At 51.2% G+C, this 15,094-nt stretch overlaps 5 protein-coding genes across 5 annotated transcripts; 3 read left to right on the forward strand and 2 right to left on the reverse strand.

Moving 5' to 3' along the window:
* Positions 1-2,150: 2,150 nt before the first annotated feature.
* Positions 2,151-2,701, forward strand: N0V89_010154 (uncharacterized protein; the record flags this gene model as incomplete). Its single annotated transcript, XM_056218899.1, has 2 exons — positions 2,151-2,637; positions 2,691-2,701. 2 exons carry the CDS (start codon positions 2,151-2,153, stop codon positions 2,699-2,701), a joined length of 498 nt encoding a protein of 165 aa, XP_056068164.1.
* Positions 2,702-3,189: 488 nt separating this feature from the next.
* Positions 3,190-4,168, reverse strand: N0V89_010155 (uncharacterized protein; the record flags this gene model as incomplete). The annotated part of the gene is made up of 3 exons (XM_056218900.1): positions 3,190-3,443; positions 3,707-3,740; positions 3,791-4,168. 3 exons carry the CDS (start codon positions 4,166-4,168, stop codon positions 3,190-3,192), a joined length of 666 nt encoding a protein of 221 aa, XP_056068165.1.
* Positions 4,169-5,599: 1,431 nt separating this feature from the next.
* Positions 5,600-6,451, forward strand: N0V89_010156 (uncharacterized protein; the record flags this gene model as incomplete). The annotated part of the gene is made up of 2 exons (XM_056218901.1): positions 5,600-5,799; positions 5,851-6,451. The coding sequence occupies 2 exons, from the start codon at positions 5,600-5,602 to the stop codon at positions 6,449-6,451; spliced, it is 801 nt and encodes a 266-aa protein (XP_056068166.1).
* A 3,674-nt stretch (positions 6,452-10,125) lies between these two features.
* N0V89_010157 (uncharacterized protein) lies at positions 10,126-10,896 on the forward strand (the record flags this gene model as incomplete). Its single annotated transcript, XM_056218902.1, has 3 exons — positions 10,126-10,177; positions 10,234-10,560; positions 10,613-10,896. The coding sequence occupies 3 exons, from the start codon at positions 10,126-10,128 to the stop codon at positions 10,894-10,896; spliced, it is 663 nt and encodes a 220-aa protein (XP_056068167.1).
* Positions 10,897-11,149: 253 nt separating this feature from the next.
* On the reverse strand, positions 11,150-13,345 carry N0V89_010158 (uncharacterized protein; the record flags this gene model as incomplete). Its single annotated transcript, XM_056218903.1, has 1 exon — positions 11,150-13,345. The coding sequence occupies one exon, from the start codon at positions 13,343-13,345 to the stop codon at positions 11,150-11,152; it is 2,196 nt and encodes a 731-aa protein (XP_056068168.1).
* Positions 13,346-15,094: the final 1,749 nt, after the last annotated feature.

Below are 15,094 nucleotides of genomic sequence, written 5' to 3' on the forward strand. Positions count from 1 at the left end.
AGCTCTGGCTGTCCGCGTGCATAGAAAGGCGCACGGTGAGATGCGCAGACTCGGATATACCGGGCAAGCGGAAAGCTGTTGCTACCGCGGGCTGGCCTCTGGCCGTCTTTATCGACTCCTCATGCAGTTGCTTGAACCGTCCTTCCGCGCTACCGCGTAGCCGAAGTGTGGTGGTTGCTTGTCACGTTCGGGTGACGTAGGTTCAGCGCAGGGCTTGAGACGGGACGAAGGCGCTTGCGAGGGGGCAACGTTAAGATGTCTGGTAAGCAGCGGGCGAGGAGGATAGCGGGGTAGTGATATAGACTTGATCTCGTGGAGTCGCGGTGTTTCGTCGGCGGGCGCCTGGCCTTAACGTCTGGGGGAGCGGGAAGACGTTTGGCGCGCAACTGACGGCGCACGGCGGATGCAAGAAAACAAATCGGAAAGCGGCTGTTGGCCGGCCGAACCGACCCTGCCCACTTCGCGCCTTTGTAAGACTGCCCCGCGATGGATACGGTCACTTGGACATGACGGTCCTGCTGCACTGCGCAAGGCATCGTGCAGGAGATCTTCCGGTCTATTCAGTCTCCTGGGAGCTGCGGCTGCACGATTCGCTCATGGTGTCGAGCCAACCATGTGGGCGCGCACCAACGTGCATCCGCCCCATCGCCAGCCCCTCACCTGCACCTCTCTGGCCAAACGTCGTGCGAAGATGTGCTACGTCTGATCCGCCAACCGTTCGCTCGTTCCTTTTTCTGCAGCTCGCCCGCTGCCAACACCATGAAGCCTGGTTCCGAGATCACGATGCGGCCTCCCCAGTCGTCCTGCGATCTCGATCACCGAAACGAGCTGCCTTGCCTGGAACGACTTGATTATTGATGTACCTACGTTCTATGCATACACATCCTCGGCCAGCGCGGGAGGCAGCGCGTGCTTGGCTGACTACGGTCCTTTTTGTGTTCCCGCATGCACGAGACGCTTCCTCAAGCTCCGCTCTCTTCACATTCACAACACTTGAAAACCTGGCGTCGAGTCGTCCCATGGTCGTTCTTCCTCGTACTGCATCTGAAGACCAAGCCAACTTAGTCATGTGAGCCCTCTATGCCGACTATAAACGACGGGGCTCTCTCCGGCATCCAGCACTAGCCGCGAGTGTCCCACGTGGTCACCTGCAAACGTCGACTTGCTTGTCTCGGACGGCTTTCAACACTTGTAGAAGAGCCGAGCGTTTCCCGGCGCCTAGCAGCCATGAAGTGGGCCTTTCAAGTCTGGTCACGTTGCCTTGTGATACGATCACATTGGGCATTCCGCCACCTTGGTCTCTGGGACTTTCAAACAAGTCACGTTCGAACTAACAACATCCGATATACAACAATCATCATTCCCATTCAGAGGTTGCTCGCATTGTTCGCAGGACTACTGACAACCACCGCTTACTTCCCGACCAGGTACCGTGCCGTTCTCCGATTGGAGCTGCGGCTGACATGCAACCCTACAACATCGCGTCAGATATGGAACGAGCATGCATGCCCAGACAAGACGATCTTCACTCTGCTTCATCGTTTGTGGATGCCTTTGATTCGTCACAGCGCACCGTTCCTTATAAGACCTGTAGTACACGCAACAATAACGTCTTGCGCGACGAGTGTTTGCTTTCCTCTGGTCATGATTTCAGCTTCCATTGCATTCAGTCACTAGCATTTGCTCCGTTCTTCATTCGCCGACTCCGCTGCTCTTCCATTCTCCGTCCATTCACTTCTACATCTTCCAGGCACGTGCACCAGGCACGATGCGTCGTTATCTCAAGGACCGAAGGGCTGCCTCTCCGCCGCTATATTCATGACACGCCCTCTAAAGCTACCTACACATCAACCCACCCGACATCAGCTTTTGCATCACCCAACTCTGGACTCCCCGCACTGTCTAGCAGCAACGCGGACTGCAACACGATCGACAGACCAATGCCTCAAGAGCTTCCCGCATTTGGAGTCAAAATGCCCTCCGAAGTCACAACCTTTCCTTCCCGACTGCGAACCTTCATCAAGCAGCTCCCCCACCTCTGGGCCTCCACCGCCCACACCACCTCCCCTACGCCTCCTCCCTAGCCCCGACGCATCCCTCCCAGGCGGCTACGCAAACTCCCCGAAGCCCGCAACCGCCTCCTCTTCAACATGGACAAGCTCTCCATCCCGCACCCCCACCGCCCCCTCTTCCTCGCCGTAAACAGGGTCGTCCTAGACTACATGTACGGCCCGCGCTACGACCCCTCCCACGACTACGAGCACATCCAGCGCGTCGTAAAATACGTGCACGAGCTCTACCTCGCTGAAAAAGCCGCCGGTCGTCTGCCCCAGAATCTGGATCTTACTACCATGTACTTGGCCGCCATGATGCACGACGTAGGCGAAACGAAATACCTCGAGAAAAACCGCACGCAGTTTGAAGTAGTGACGGAGAAGATGCTAGCCTGTGGCGCCAGCCCACGCCTAGCAAACGACGTGGCTACCATCGCGGTGAACGTCAGCTACACGCGCGAAGCGACCGCCAGCGACAAAACTTTTATCCACTCTGTCATCGCGCGCCACCCTGAACTCGCGTTCGTGCAGGACGCGGATCGGCTGGATGCGCTGGGGCCGAGTGGGCAGGGAGGTGCTTTGTGTATGGGGGGCGAACGAGGGGCGGAGGGCGCAGAGTATTCATACGGGGTGCAGCTGCATCATAAGCGGTTTAGGTATTATGTGGGGATGATGAAGACTAGGGCGGGGAGGGAGAGGGCGGAGGGGAAGTGGGGTGGATGGGGAGGTTTGCGAGGAGTGGGGTGGATACGGATGTTAGTGCTGTGCTGTGAGGAGGGTTGTGCGTCGGGGATGTATATGGGGCTGGAGGAGCCTGTCAGGGATGTTTTATGGCGATAGAGCGGAGACTACGCATTGTTGGGTTTGGCTGTGCATCGTCCTGGTGTTTGGATAGAGGTATCTAACGCGACTCCGTTATACATGATGTGCGTTCAAGATAGATGACTGAGCTCGTGTCAGCGACTGTAGCATAGTACTCGATGCTTGATATAACGCTCTCTGAGATGCCAACTAACCTCTTTACGAAAGCTATTCAACATAATCAATACAGCTCCATCCCCATCCACAGCCTTCCTCCCTCCCTTTCCATCTTCCACTCTGTCCCTCCTCCCTCCTATCCTACCCTTCCCTAACTCTACCCCAAGATCTTCTTCCCCACCAGCCTAGCCTGCTCCTGCTCCCCTCCACCCTTCATCAAACTCACCCTTGGGCTCGGAATTTTCTCGCTATCCTCACCCTTCGGCAGGTCAGCGATCTTGTTCCACACCAGCTGCAGCATCACGTGCCCGGGTGTGATGCCCATCTGCTGGGAGCCCCAGCGGAAGGGCCAGATGTTGCTGGAGGACTTTGGGGAAGGGATGGATTTCGCGTCGAAGTAGCAGTCTACGTCTGGGGTGGGTTAGTGGGTTGAATAGATGGAAGCGGGGAAGATGGGGAGGGGAGGGAAGGGAAGAAGGGAAGGTAAAGAGGATTGCGAGGTTGCTTGCAGACAAGAGAGGAGCAGAAGGGGCTGCTCTGCGCTCTTTCCGAAAGACTCGAAGCTGTGTTTTGTCTCAACCAGAGACTGTTGCGCTTTTTCCTCTAAAGAGAGAGAGTTTGCTCTGCGCTCTTTCGGAGAGACGTGTAATTTGGAATGGAGTGAAGATACGTACCACCCTGGCAAAGGAATACATGGGAGAAGCCATCCTATATACGTTAGACTTGATGCTAGAGAAGGCAACGTGAAGGGCCCTTACAATCGTATACAGCTCGTCATAGATCCCCGCGGTGAAGGGCTTGAAGCAGTTCCACGCGTGGTCCGACTTTCCATATATACTATCGGTGTTCTTCTCTTGCGATTCATCTGAGAAAGTGCAGTTTCCGCCTTCCGCGGACAAGGTATAGGGATACGCACTGATGCGCGTGAAGACGGCGCACGCAGAGTCGTTAAGAGGATTGATGAACTTTCCGCTGGCGTCGAGGCACCCGACTTTATCGGCGGGGGTGGAGTCGCGCCAGTCGGAGGAGTTCCACACGTGGATGGTACCTGTGCCGGTGAAATTTGCCTGCGTGATGCCCTGCGCAAGCGCAGTCGCAGTCGTCGCGAGAGCTAGTATGCTAGTGAACTTAAGCATAATGGAAGATAGATGAAGTGGTGAGTTGCGGTGCTGATCGGATGACGTTGTTCCCTGCGAGCGAAATGGTAGGCTTTAAGTAGCATCTACCGTACGGCGCCTCGATAATTTCGGACGAGGCGGCCAAGTCGACGATGGAGAAACCTGGATTGCACCGTCGACCAGGTCAAGGTTGTACTGTCCTGATCAATCAAACGGCCTCCCTAGTCGATCATACGACCTTCCCGAACTGCATCTTAAATGAGCTGCACTACTTTCTTCTGGGCAGCTCGCGCTTCCCCTCACGCCAATAGTCCACCCAATTCGTAAACCCTAGCTAAATCGCGAGCCTGAGTGGATGCTACGAATGGGGCTCACGCTTGCGACGCCTGTAGCGATCGCCGTTTATTTCCTTCCGCAAAGAGAAGCGAATCGGCTCGTAAAGGCAATATGCGCACTCGCTATGCAGAAGTGGTAGGGGTGGGATTTCAAATCGGCCAATTCCGCGTCCGGAAAATTGTAGGCGAAGTCGCACGAAACGCACGAGACGGATGTGACGAGGTAAGACACGGTGATGAAGCCACGGTGGTACACGTCGAATGGGAAGGAGGGTTCGCAAATTGGAGAGGGGAAAATGGCGGATTGGCTGGATGCGGTAGCGGGGGTTTATCCTGTTCAGCCTGCGAGACTGGATGTTAGCTATCTGTCAGCTTCGAGTACGAGTTCACGTGAATTTAATGGATCCATGGGTATATGCTTGTAGGCCAGGCGAGGTAGACATGGGTTGCGCCGAGGGCAGGCGAACGTCACCTGATAGGAATGTTGAAGTCGACGCGGGCACCTAAACGGGAGCCCTGTATTGCGTCAGCCTCGGATAGATACGCGACCGATCAGATGGAAAGGGTAGGAGTAGAAACGAGTCGAGGACTTGAAGTTCGCGCCGCCAAGCGTTTTGCTTATTCAGAAGATGTACGCTAAACACCCAACCATCTGAGGCGCGATGTGAGGACATACATTCATTGCATCGCCATTGGAAAGCATCTATACAGACAACAACAACAGTCTTTCATATCACCGCTCCAAATGGAAATTAAACCTGGACTCGACGCTGTGGCCTTTGTTACACTAGCTCTTCCGCGCGTGCCTGTGCGATGCGTCGATTCTCTATATAAAGCCCTGCTCCCCACTGCTACACTCTCTTCTCCAGCGTAGTCTCTTTGCGTTCATCTCTTCGATACGCAATAAGATCGAACTTGGACTTGACTCCTCCATTCGAATCTTGCGGCACCTCGACATATTGTGCAACATTGAGCCTCGAGTGTAAGCTCTCCTACCTAATTTTCAGCCAATGTCTACCCTTCGAAAGCTTATATGTACAGTGCCTCCTTAGCTTGGTCTCCCTTGTACGGACAGTTTAGTACGATTCCTTAAGGGTTGCATCTCCACGACGCAATGGCAGACTTCGCAGGCTTCAACAAGACCATTTCAGATGACGATCTTGACACAAACCTCGAGGACGTGATGGACTACAAGTTCTACGGCAAAACCTTTCTATATGAGAACATCTACGAACTCGCCAATAAGAAGAACAAGACCACGGACGGAACATTCGGCGTGGCCCAGGTGTCCGGCTGCCAGGTTTTCGGGGCACCGTAAGTTTGCTACACGTCCAATGCGTTTGGCGATAACTCACATACATATAGTCGCGACGGTCCCGTCGCCTTCGGCAAGGGCAGTAATGATAACCTTCCGTTTGCCTTCAGCATGGACGCTGGGCGCTATAGCGCCGCCGAAGCACTTACTCGTAGGACCCCGTCTCTCATAAGCCAGGCTGTCCGAAAGGGCAAGCGCTTCCACAGTGCCATTTGCTCTGTTCCTAGCAAGCTTTGCTCCTTCCCTGTCTCTTGCATGGGCTTCATGGTTCCTGTGCTGGGCAAGCGCCAGCGTCCAGCTGCTTCTCCCGTTTCTGGGTCCCAAGAGCACAACCAAGCGTCCGCTGACCGCGCTGGAAAGCGCCTTCGTGACAACAATGGTGGCGCTGTTGCGATCGCTGCAACTGTCCACAGCCCTGTCGCTGCTCGCACCACCGCCGGCGAGAACTGGGAGATGGTCGGTCGCGCACCACGCGGTCTGACTGCTCTCAACCCCGCCAACACGAACACCAACACTGCATGGGAGCGTCCCCATCGCAAGGAGTATGGTGGCTTCCGGGGCTTCTTCCAGCCAGCAGAAGATAAATCCTGGACCGTGGATCCGCGCACCGGTAGGCGGATCCTGAAGGCGACCTCCGCTAGGCACCACTAGGTGTTGAGAGGCTTTGAAGACCCTGGTGTACTTTCTACACTAAGGCCTCTGAAGGCTTCCATCACCTGGCAGTGTGCCACTACGTCTACATTAGGCTTTCCCGAGATCACGTTGTCCCTCGCTGCTTAGGGTCATCGTGCAATCAAGCTATGTCTCATTTATTTGATGCACTTGCTTGTCCACTTACACTTGGAATGCCTGCACATGTCTGCTTACACACGTCTCACACATCCCGGTTATGGTCACTCAATGAGCACAGAGCGTCGGCCCCCAAAGCCACGGTTATAAAAAAGTTTAAGAGTTATGAACAATGAAATGTATGGTTTTCTTTCGGCGGGAGCAGCATATCCAGGCGAAGATTTTGCGTCTCACGGACAATGATCAAAATGACCGAGAATATAAATTCCTTTGATTCAAACAAGTACTGTCTGTGAGGTAAACTGACGTGACTTTGCAAGGAAATGTGTTACAGTAAGTAAAGTGTACGAACGCCAGCGAACGCTAATTGCACCAGCCTCTGACTTTATTTCATGGATACATAATCCACCATGTGTCCGCCGCTAACAGCAGAGGTTGAATACAGCTTTCAAATTATCCCCTGATGCATGATCTGAAGTCAGACGCCTCTAAAACACACACACCTGAAGCTCTCAAAAAGTTATGCAGCTGCAATAGCTTACCCGACGCCTGATCCAGATGCACGTATCAAGCCATCCAATTAACAACAACGCTACGTCAAGATGTATACGAAGCCGTTGGCTTCCAAATCCAAAGAGCAGCGCTTCAGGAAAAAGTGCACTTTTAACAGGAGGTGGATGTGGCATAAGGAAGGTACATCAATCTCACATCCAATCTGCAGGCCAATCACGTCATCGAGGTACTTACCCTTACCTGGGCGCATACCGGTGCATCTATTGTTATTATTGCGGGATGAGCGTAGGAGAAGCTACGTATATCTCTCCCTAGAACTCTTCCATAGATTTCCACGGCGACTTTAACAGTGCCATATGCCTTTCTCGACAAAGGCTGATAGTTTGAAACATCAACATGCAGCTCAAGGCCACTATGCTGCTCGGTACCGCTTTGGCCGTTTTGGCCTCACCAGTCGCTGCCTCAGAAGCCAATGCCATCAAACCGCTTTTCGAGGTTCGTAACGAGCTTGGAGAGCGAGCAGTGTGTACATGCTTATGCCACCCTTGCTCGGGAAATTGTAGGACTTGCATCTATATGGTCAATTTTCTATTAAGAGTTTCGTGAGAGTGTCAGGAAATGCTGAAAATGGTAGGGCTGGCATGTAGCTTTCGACATGATTTGATTGGGGCTGATGGACGTGTTGTAAGTTGTTACGGCCATATGAAGGTCACGGTTGAAACCGGATCAAAGCGATCTTAATTGCGATTAAGCATCTGATTTCCAAATAATCGTACTTTTGCCCGTCAACCCTGTATTTCACGTTTCGTATCTAGGAAGGGAACTGCTATGATTGACTTGGGTTGTTGAGTAGTGATGCCTAGGATGGAACCGTTGTATGCGAAGAGCCTGCTCGATAGCACTGAGAGCGGAGTCAACCTATGCATCGCCCATCGCACTTCCATCCTCCAAACAGCCTTCCAAGCTCTATATTTGCGAACCAATACTGGCCAGTCATTGGAAACTTCCAGAAAGAACCGCGACCAGTCAAAAGTTCCATAGTGCTCCACGAAGACAGGGTTCGAATGTTTGTGCCCGTCACGTTCGATTGCCTGTCGAAGTACTTCAATCACATGAGTGCTCCAGATGGCCTTATAAACACTGCTTCCAACTCACCAACGTACCTTAGGGCAATAGCGGAGCTTAGGAGCCGTCCTTACTTCTATATATCGGATATCATTTGTGCTGTGTTGCAAACGCAGGGTCCCCTTTTCATACAGTTATGAACTGTTAGGCTTCTATACGGGATGGCCCCTGTACCTTCATGCAAGGCTTAGAGTGGAACCAGGATTCCTTCTCCTGGGCTGAGTTTATTGTGGCCGGCGTGTCAGGCGCGCCTGGCCTAAGAGAGGCAAACACCCACTTTCACCGCGTTGTCGCTCGATCTGGAACAACACTTCAATCTTACAGAGCTTCTCTCCATACGCACAACACCAACATGTCTCCCAACGCCATCAGACACATCATCAGCATGGCAGAGGACGCGGAAGCGATAGAGCGGCTCTGCAAGCACATGGCAGATCTGCCGATGTTGGGTGACCTTGAGGGCAGTCAGCGAACAACGCGTCGACCTGAGCACGGAAATCGCGATGCGTCTGGTGATGAAATAAGAAAATGGGTGGATATAATCAAACGGCAGCGGACTTCGGCAGGTTCAGATACACAATACGAAATAGGGCTCCAAGACCTTTCGCAGCTATGTGCAATTTCAAGCTGGAGTGGACAAGCCTTCATCTCCAGAAAAAATCATCGTCGACGCAAAAGTGGCGCCGAAGACAGAGTTCGGGGTCAGCAAGGAGCTGTGGGGTGGCAAGATTGCTGAAAAGGCTTGAAAGCCATGATACGGAAGTGGGGTTGCACCTGAAGGAGAGCATGACGACCGGCGTGGACTTGATCGATGGCACTGATACAGTGAGTTGGGACCGGAATCGCGACAAAACCACGTCCAGTATTAGATGCCCGACACAGAGTAGCCCCTTGATGGAGACTGCTTGGGCAAATGTAGCGATAGTGTATGAATAAGGAGACTTTCCATGCTATGAGCTTCCAGGGAGCGATCAACATGCTCTCGCTCTCCTGTATCACCGTAGGGTTACTTGGTGTACTGTGCGTAATTGAGTCAGTGTCTCATCAAGGCTGCCATGGTAGCCATGCATGGTATTCGGAAGCCACTTCCGTTTCTGACTGTGGCAGTCGCGCAAGCGTGTGCAGTTTAGTCCAGTCTGGATGCGTTTGCTTGGTAATGTTGTCGATGGTTTCGAAGCGCAAAGCCCGAGGGTCTTTCTCGCCGGATTAAGCCTCCGACCTATGTGTTTCTGGATCTTGCATACACTGAGTAGAGTACGTGATTCCATCTGTTTGGTTCTGATCTTGAACTCCAAAGCTACGATCTGTGAAACCACAACGGCACCTTATCAAATACGCTCTGGACAACGAAATGAGCCTGAGTACTAAAACCATGTTTGTTTGAAATTCGCGCTCCTCTTCGAAAGAATTGTTTGAGCAACACCATTCCTGATGGTGCCTTGCTACTGACTGACCGTTCTTCCCCCATCCTCAGATTGGCAAAGTGTAAAGCATAAAAGAATTGGTCTCCACCCAGTGTCGTCATACATGACTGTATGCCGGATATTACTTCAATATCACGCTCAATTAAGCCTGACAACACCGGTTACTGGGCCTGATTAGCCGACATTTAATATCAATGTCACGCGCCACTCCACCACATTAATTATTCAATACCGACATTAGATTGAGTTCCCTTTGGATTCAACACCATAGCGTTGCATGCGTATTGCAACATTGTACTCGCCGCCCACCAGGTCGCGTCGCGTGTGCGGGCCATTCAGCCGCATGAGTTATCTCCGGGCAGAGGACGATGAACGGCGATCGCGAATAGATGTGATGGACACAAGATAAATTGCTCAAGACTCCTCTACATTGTCCTCACTCGTCCACAACGTAAGACATCCTCATACGACAAGATGAACACTTTCACTCTCCTCTTGGCTGCCGCCTCGGCGGTTAGCGCTCACTGTATGCTCATTCTCGCTACCATATCTTGAAATACGACATGCTGACATCCCTCCCAGACACATTGCCAATCGTCAACGGTGCGCCCGCCTGGACCGCTGTCCGACAAGCCAAGAACTGGCAGAACAACGGTTTCGTCGGCGACGTGACAAGCAGCGATATCCGCTGCAACCAGCTCAACCCCGGCAACGAGACCGTCACTGTCGCGGCCGGATCAAACGTCAAAGTCAACGTCAATCCGAACGCCTACCACCCCGGCCCCTTCCAGTCCTACCTTGCCAAGGTGCCCGAAGGCCAGGATGTGAACACGTGGGACCCAACTGGGGCTGTCTGGTTCCGCATCTACGCGGAGCAACCTAAGTTTGGATCGTCATTGACGTGGCTGAGTAGGTGCTCCCCTATCACTTATACTTGAAGACTACGTACTGACGGACACAGGCGCCGCCAACTACGACATCAAGATCCCCTCCTGCATTGCTCCAGGAAAGTATCTGATGCGCAACGAGCAAATCGCTTTACACGTCGCCCAGAGCTCCGGCGGAGCCCAGTTCTACCTCAGCTGCGCTCAGATCGAGGTTACTGGCGGTGGTTCCAAGGCCGCTACGGACCTGGTGGCCTTCCCGGGTGCCTACAAGGCTAGTGACCCTGGAATTTTGATTAACATCAACTACCCGGTTCCTACCAGCTATACCAACCCTGGACCTGCTACTTTCACTTGTTAGGTAATCTCGGGCTGGTTGATCGGCTTGAGGCTTGGTATGAAGGGATGTGCGAGATAGACGTAGTTTTGTGTGCTAATTGCACCAACAATGTCAATGCTTCATCTTCTACTGTTGACAGGCGTTCCGTTGATCCTTGAGCAAACACCCTCGTGAAGACGGAGTGGTATTTTTATAATCACAACCTCCTGCAACACGTGTAAATCGATCCTTTGCGCCTGTTCAGGCGGTATAGCAAGCGAAGGACCAAACTTTCCTATGGCGCGCTGGAAACCGACCCATTCCCCTTCCCAGTCCCGTTTATATGGACATCAAGCTTTTCCGCAGCCGACGATAACTCTTGAGCAGCTTCTGTGGCTGCATCCTGCGCCAAAGGTTGCCCATATGGTCTTGCGAAAGCAAAGGTCTCGCCAGCGGTACCAGCCACCTTCCTCGTCACACTGAAGCCGCCGAGCCTACTCCCTCTGAAATCAACATGGTAATTGAAACATCCAGCAGGTATTGTGATTTCGCCGTTGGAGTTGCGATCAACAGGGATGTTGCAAATCTTTGGTCCGGTTTTTAGCCCTTCGCAAGCCCAAAGACTGATCTCGTATGTGACTTCGGTGTAACGGGCAATCAGCCTGACCTCTTCACTTGCTCCACCGGGCGTCTTTTTGAGAACGATGACATGTTCCAGATCATAGTTTGAGTCCGTAGGATATCGAGGATGGGCCTCAATCTCATACACATTCTTCGTTCCACCGTCTGCGCGAGACACGCTCTTCCACCGACCCAAAAGACCCGTAAATGCGACATAAGCAAGAAGCGGATTCCGCCTCTCAACTTCCTCTTGCAAATGGTGAATCGCGTACATGGTCTTAATTGCCTCTCCCTTCGACTCACCGGGTCCGACGAAGCGTGCAGAACAGAAAAACCCGTCAAAGTCGCCATGCTTCCCGTAAATCTGCTCCATATGCAATTCTCTGGCAGCCTGCTCCATGAGACCTAGATAATCTCCGAACAAGAACTGTGGAACTTCTTCCTTCCGTTTTATGTCGCGAATGGCTGCTTGAATATATCGCATGTGCTCACCAAGAGCGAGAACGTGCGCTGGGTCTTCGTCGAAAGGGCGGCCGGTCCACCTGTTGACGACTGCGCGCATTTGCATCTCGATAATGCCCCAATTTACGGGAACGAAGCCGAGCAGAGCGATGTCGGGAACGTTGGAGTTCTGGGCCATGTAGCTGGCGTTGAGGACTGCCGGGAGACGTGTGTTCGCGGCATCAAATTCAAGCTGCTCTTTGACATCTTCGGCGAGGAAGCTGAGGCTGCCGCCGGAGTTGAAGCCCGTCGCGTTGATGACGGCAGCGACGTTGTCGATGATGTTGTCTTTACCATCTTTCCCTTTCACACTGGCTGTTATGGTTTCAGAATCTTTACCCTTGTCCAGCCTCGTGACAGCTCCAGGGATGAGCTTGATTCTACCATCCTGTACGCATTGGTAGTAGCGATCGCCCAAAGCCACGTTGGCAGGAAGTTTCTCCATAAAGTCGAGATCACCGACGCCGCCCTCAATAATTTCTTTGTAATAGAAGAGGAGCACCTGGTTCTCTTCTACGCTTGCTGGTGCAAATCCGAATGTAAGAGGATTTGGCTCGCGGGTGGATCGCTCGCACAGAGTGAACTCGAGCGGGTGCATCGACGCGTGCGTTGTTGTCGCCTTATCCCATACCATCCCGGGAATCGGAAGCAATACATTCGTCCCAACATGAACGACCTGAACGCCGCGAAAAGTTTCGTTGCCACGAGGCCCCCATCGAGCATCTGAAGCTTGATGTGCGATGAGAGAGGCGATATCCGCACCAGAGTGCGATCCTCCAATGACGAGAACGGTTCGAGGGCCCGTGTGAGAGCTTTCGGTCAGCGGGACGATCTGGTCAAGCTTCCGGTACTTCGTGCTATGCAAGATAGGCACGGGGAAGAGTGGATTCGTCTTGATGGATGCATCCATCTCACACCTCAACTCCTTGGGATGTTGTAGATACCCTGTCCCAATGACCAAGTAGTCGAAATGTCGCGTTTGCTCTCCACCCTTTTTGACGGACACAATCTTCCACCTTCCACCTTCGCGCTCAGCACTGGTCACCGTCGTCTCGAAACTGTAACAATCATCGGGGAGAAGTTTCCCATAACCCTGCAGATACTTTTCAACCATCCATGCCTGAGGATATACGGGAGCAGGTCTTCCAAGATCCACGCTCTCCCAGGCGAAGTCGGAGAACGTGGCAGTGAACCGACAGAAGTTGGTCATCATCTCTGGATGGATATAGCTTTCGCGATCCCACAACCCTCCGACACGAGCCGACTTTTCGAAGATAGTGAACTTGAAGGGCGTAAGCGTCAGTAACTTGCGGGCCGCTATGAGGCCGGCTGGCCCCGCGCCTATAATTGCGACGGACTTTCCAGCCATGGTAGTGAGACGCGAGATCGTCAGTGTAGGTTTGATGCTGCAATTGAGGTAGTGAGCGATTAGGGATGGCAGAACGGCCTAAGAATGTCAAATTGAAGGAGAAGAGCACTTTTGTTACTTGTTTGCAAGGATCCGAGGTCTATCGAACAAGTTTGGGATTCTTCTCGACCTCGCGACCTTACTATTGTTCTGCGCATCCTCCTTTGTTGGCATCGTCGCGCATCGCCACGACCGAGCTATGGTCAAACTTCTATTGTCCAGTCGGTAGACGCGTTAGATGTTGGGAAATTATTTCCTTTCCCATTTGCGGCAGAAACATTGATCCATTAATCGCGTGGCGCGGCGGCCAGAGCCATTGAACTGAGGAGTTGCCGTTCATTGAGCAATGGAGCACGCATCCACCTCACACGTAAGACCAACGGCAGGGCACCACCATCTCAGCAGACTCGCAACTATGCAGGCGACTCGTAGGCGACTCATTTGTGATGTGGTTTGTGTCGTGATGCCAGCTCCTCGGCTTGGACAGACCAGGATGAGCAGGCGGCAGGCCATGTGACCATGCGCGCGCCCAGAGGTGGCATGCCAAGAGCGTCAGTGCGGGCGCTAAGGTAAGCGACTTAGCACGCATAAATTAATAGAGAATTAATTCTAAATTAATTTATCCTATAAGCTAAATTCCACAGCCTTATTAGCTACTATAGCTAACAACCTAGTGTCCATAACTCTTAATAGAAATATAAGTATTAATAGAATTATTTATAAATTAATTCTAAATTAATTCTTAGGCTAACTATAAGGCATACTATGCCCTCCCTACCCTACCTATAGGCCTTAACTTATAGAGTAAGAATAAAGATAACCTACCTATTATCTACCTTAGTAAGGCTTACTACTAGGAAGATATTAGTAATAGACGTCTCTATAGTGTAAGAATTAATCTAGAATTAATTCTAAATTAATTCTAATAAATATAGCATAAATTTTTAAAGTAAGGTAATCTTATTAACTACCTTATCTATATCTATAGATAGGAGAAGATTTCGCCCTCTAGCTATAAAGTTAGCCTACCCTCTAGCTAGCACCAAATAAACGAAATGCATATATATAATAAGAATTAATATAGAATTAATTCCTAATTAATTCTAGTCTAGTAGGGTAATATTATAGATATATACTATACTTAGGCTATTCTACTAGTACACTAGTAAGCTCTTCTTACCTAAGTATAGGTAGTAATACTAGCCCCTCCCCCCTAGCCTATTATCTAGCTCCCTAATAGCTTTATAAGTTAAATTAATCTAGAATTAATTTAGAATTAATTCTAACTTTTATAGGCTAATTACGTCCACATATCTACTACCTATATACTTATTAGGCGCCTTGCCCTCTATCCTACCTATAAGGTAAAGGATAACCTTAAATAGCTAACTTATAAGTAGTCCTAAATAAGAATTAATTCTAAATTAATTCTAAATTAATTTAGTCTATAATTTCTTTCGGGACTTAGATTTCTAGAAGTATAAGAATTAGAATTACTAGGTAGAGTTAAGGAAGGAGGATAAACACGCCCTAGAGTAGGGTAATAGTAGGAAGGAGGAGGAGAAGGAGGTAGAGAAGAAAGAGAAGGAGAAGAATAATACCTTTTCTTCCCCCTTACCCTCCTCTAGCCTCTCTTTACCTTACCCCTCTATATTTTCTAAGAATTAATTCTAAATTAATTCTAGATTAATTTCCCTAGCCTAGCTAGAT

This window comes from Didymosphaeria variabile, assembly GCF_027946475.1.
Source record: "Didymosphaeria variabile strain IMI 356815 chromosome Unknown scaffold_7, whole genome shotgun sequence".
Lineage (NCBI taxonomy): Eukaryota > Fungi > Ascomycota > Dothideomycetes > Pleosporales > Didymosphaeriaceae > Didymosphaeria > Didymosphaeria variabile.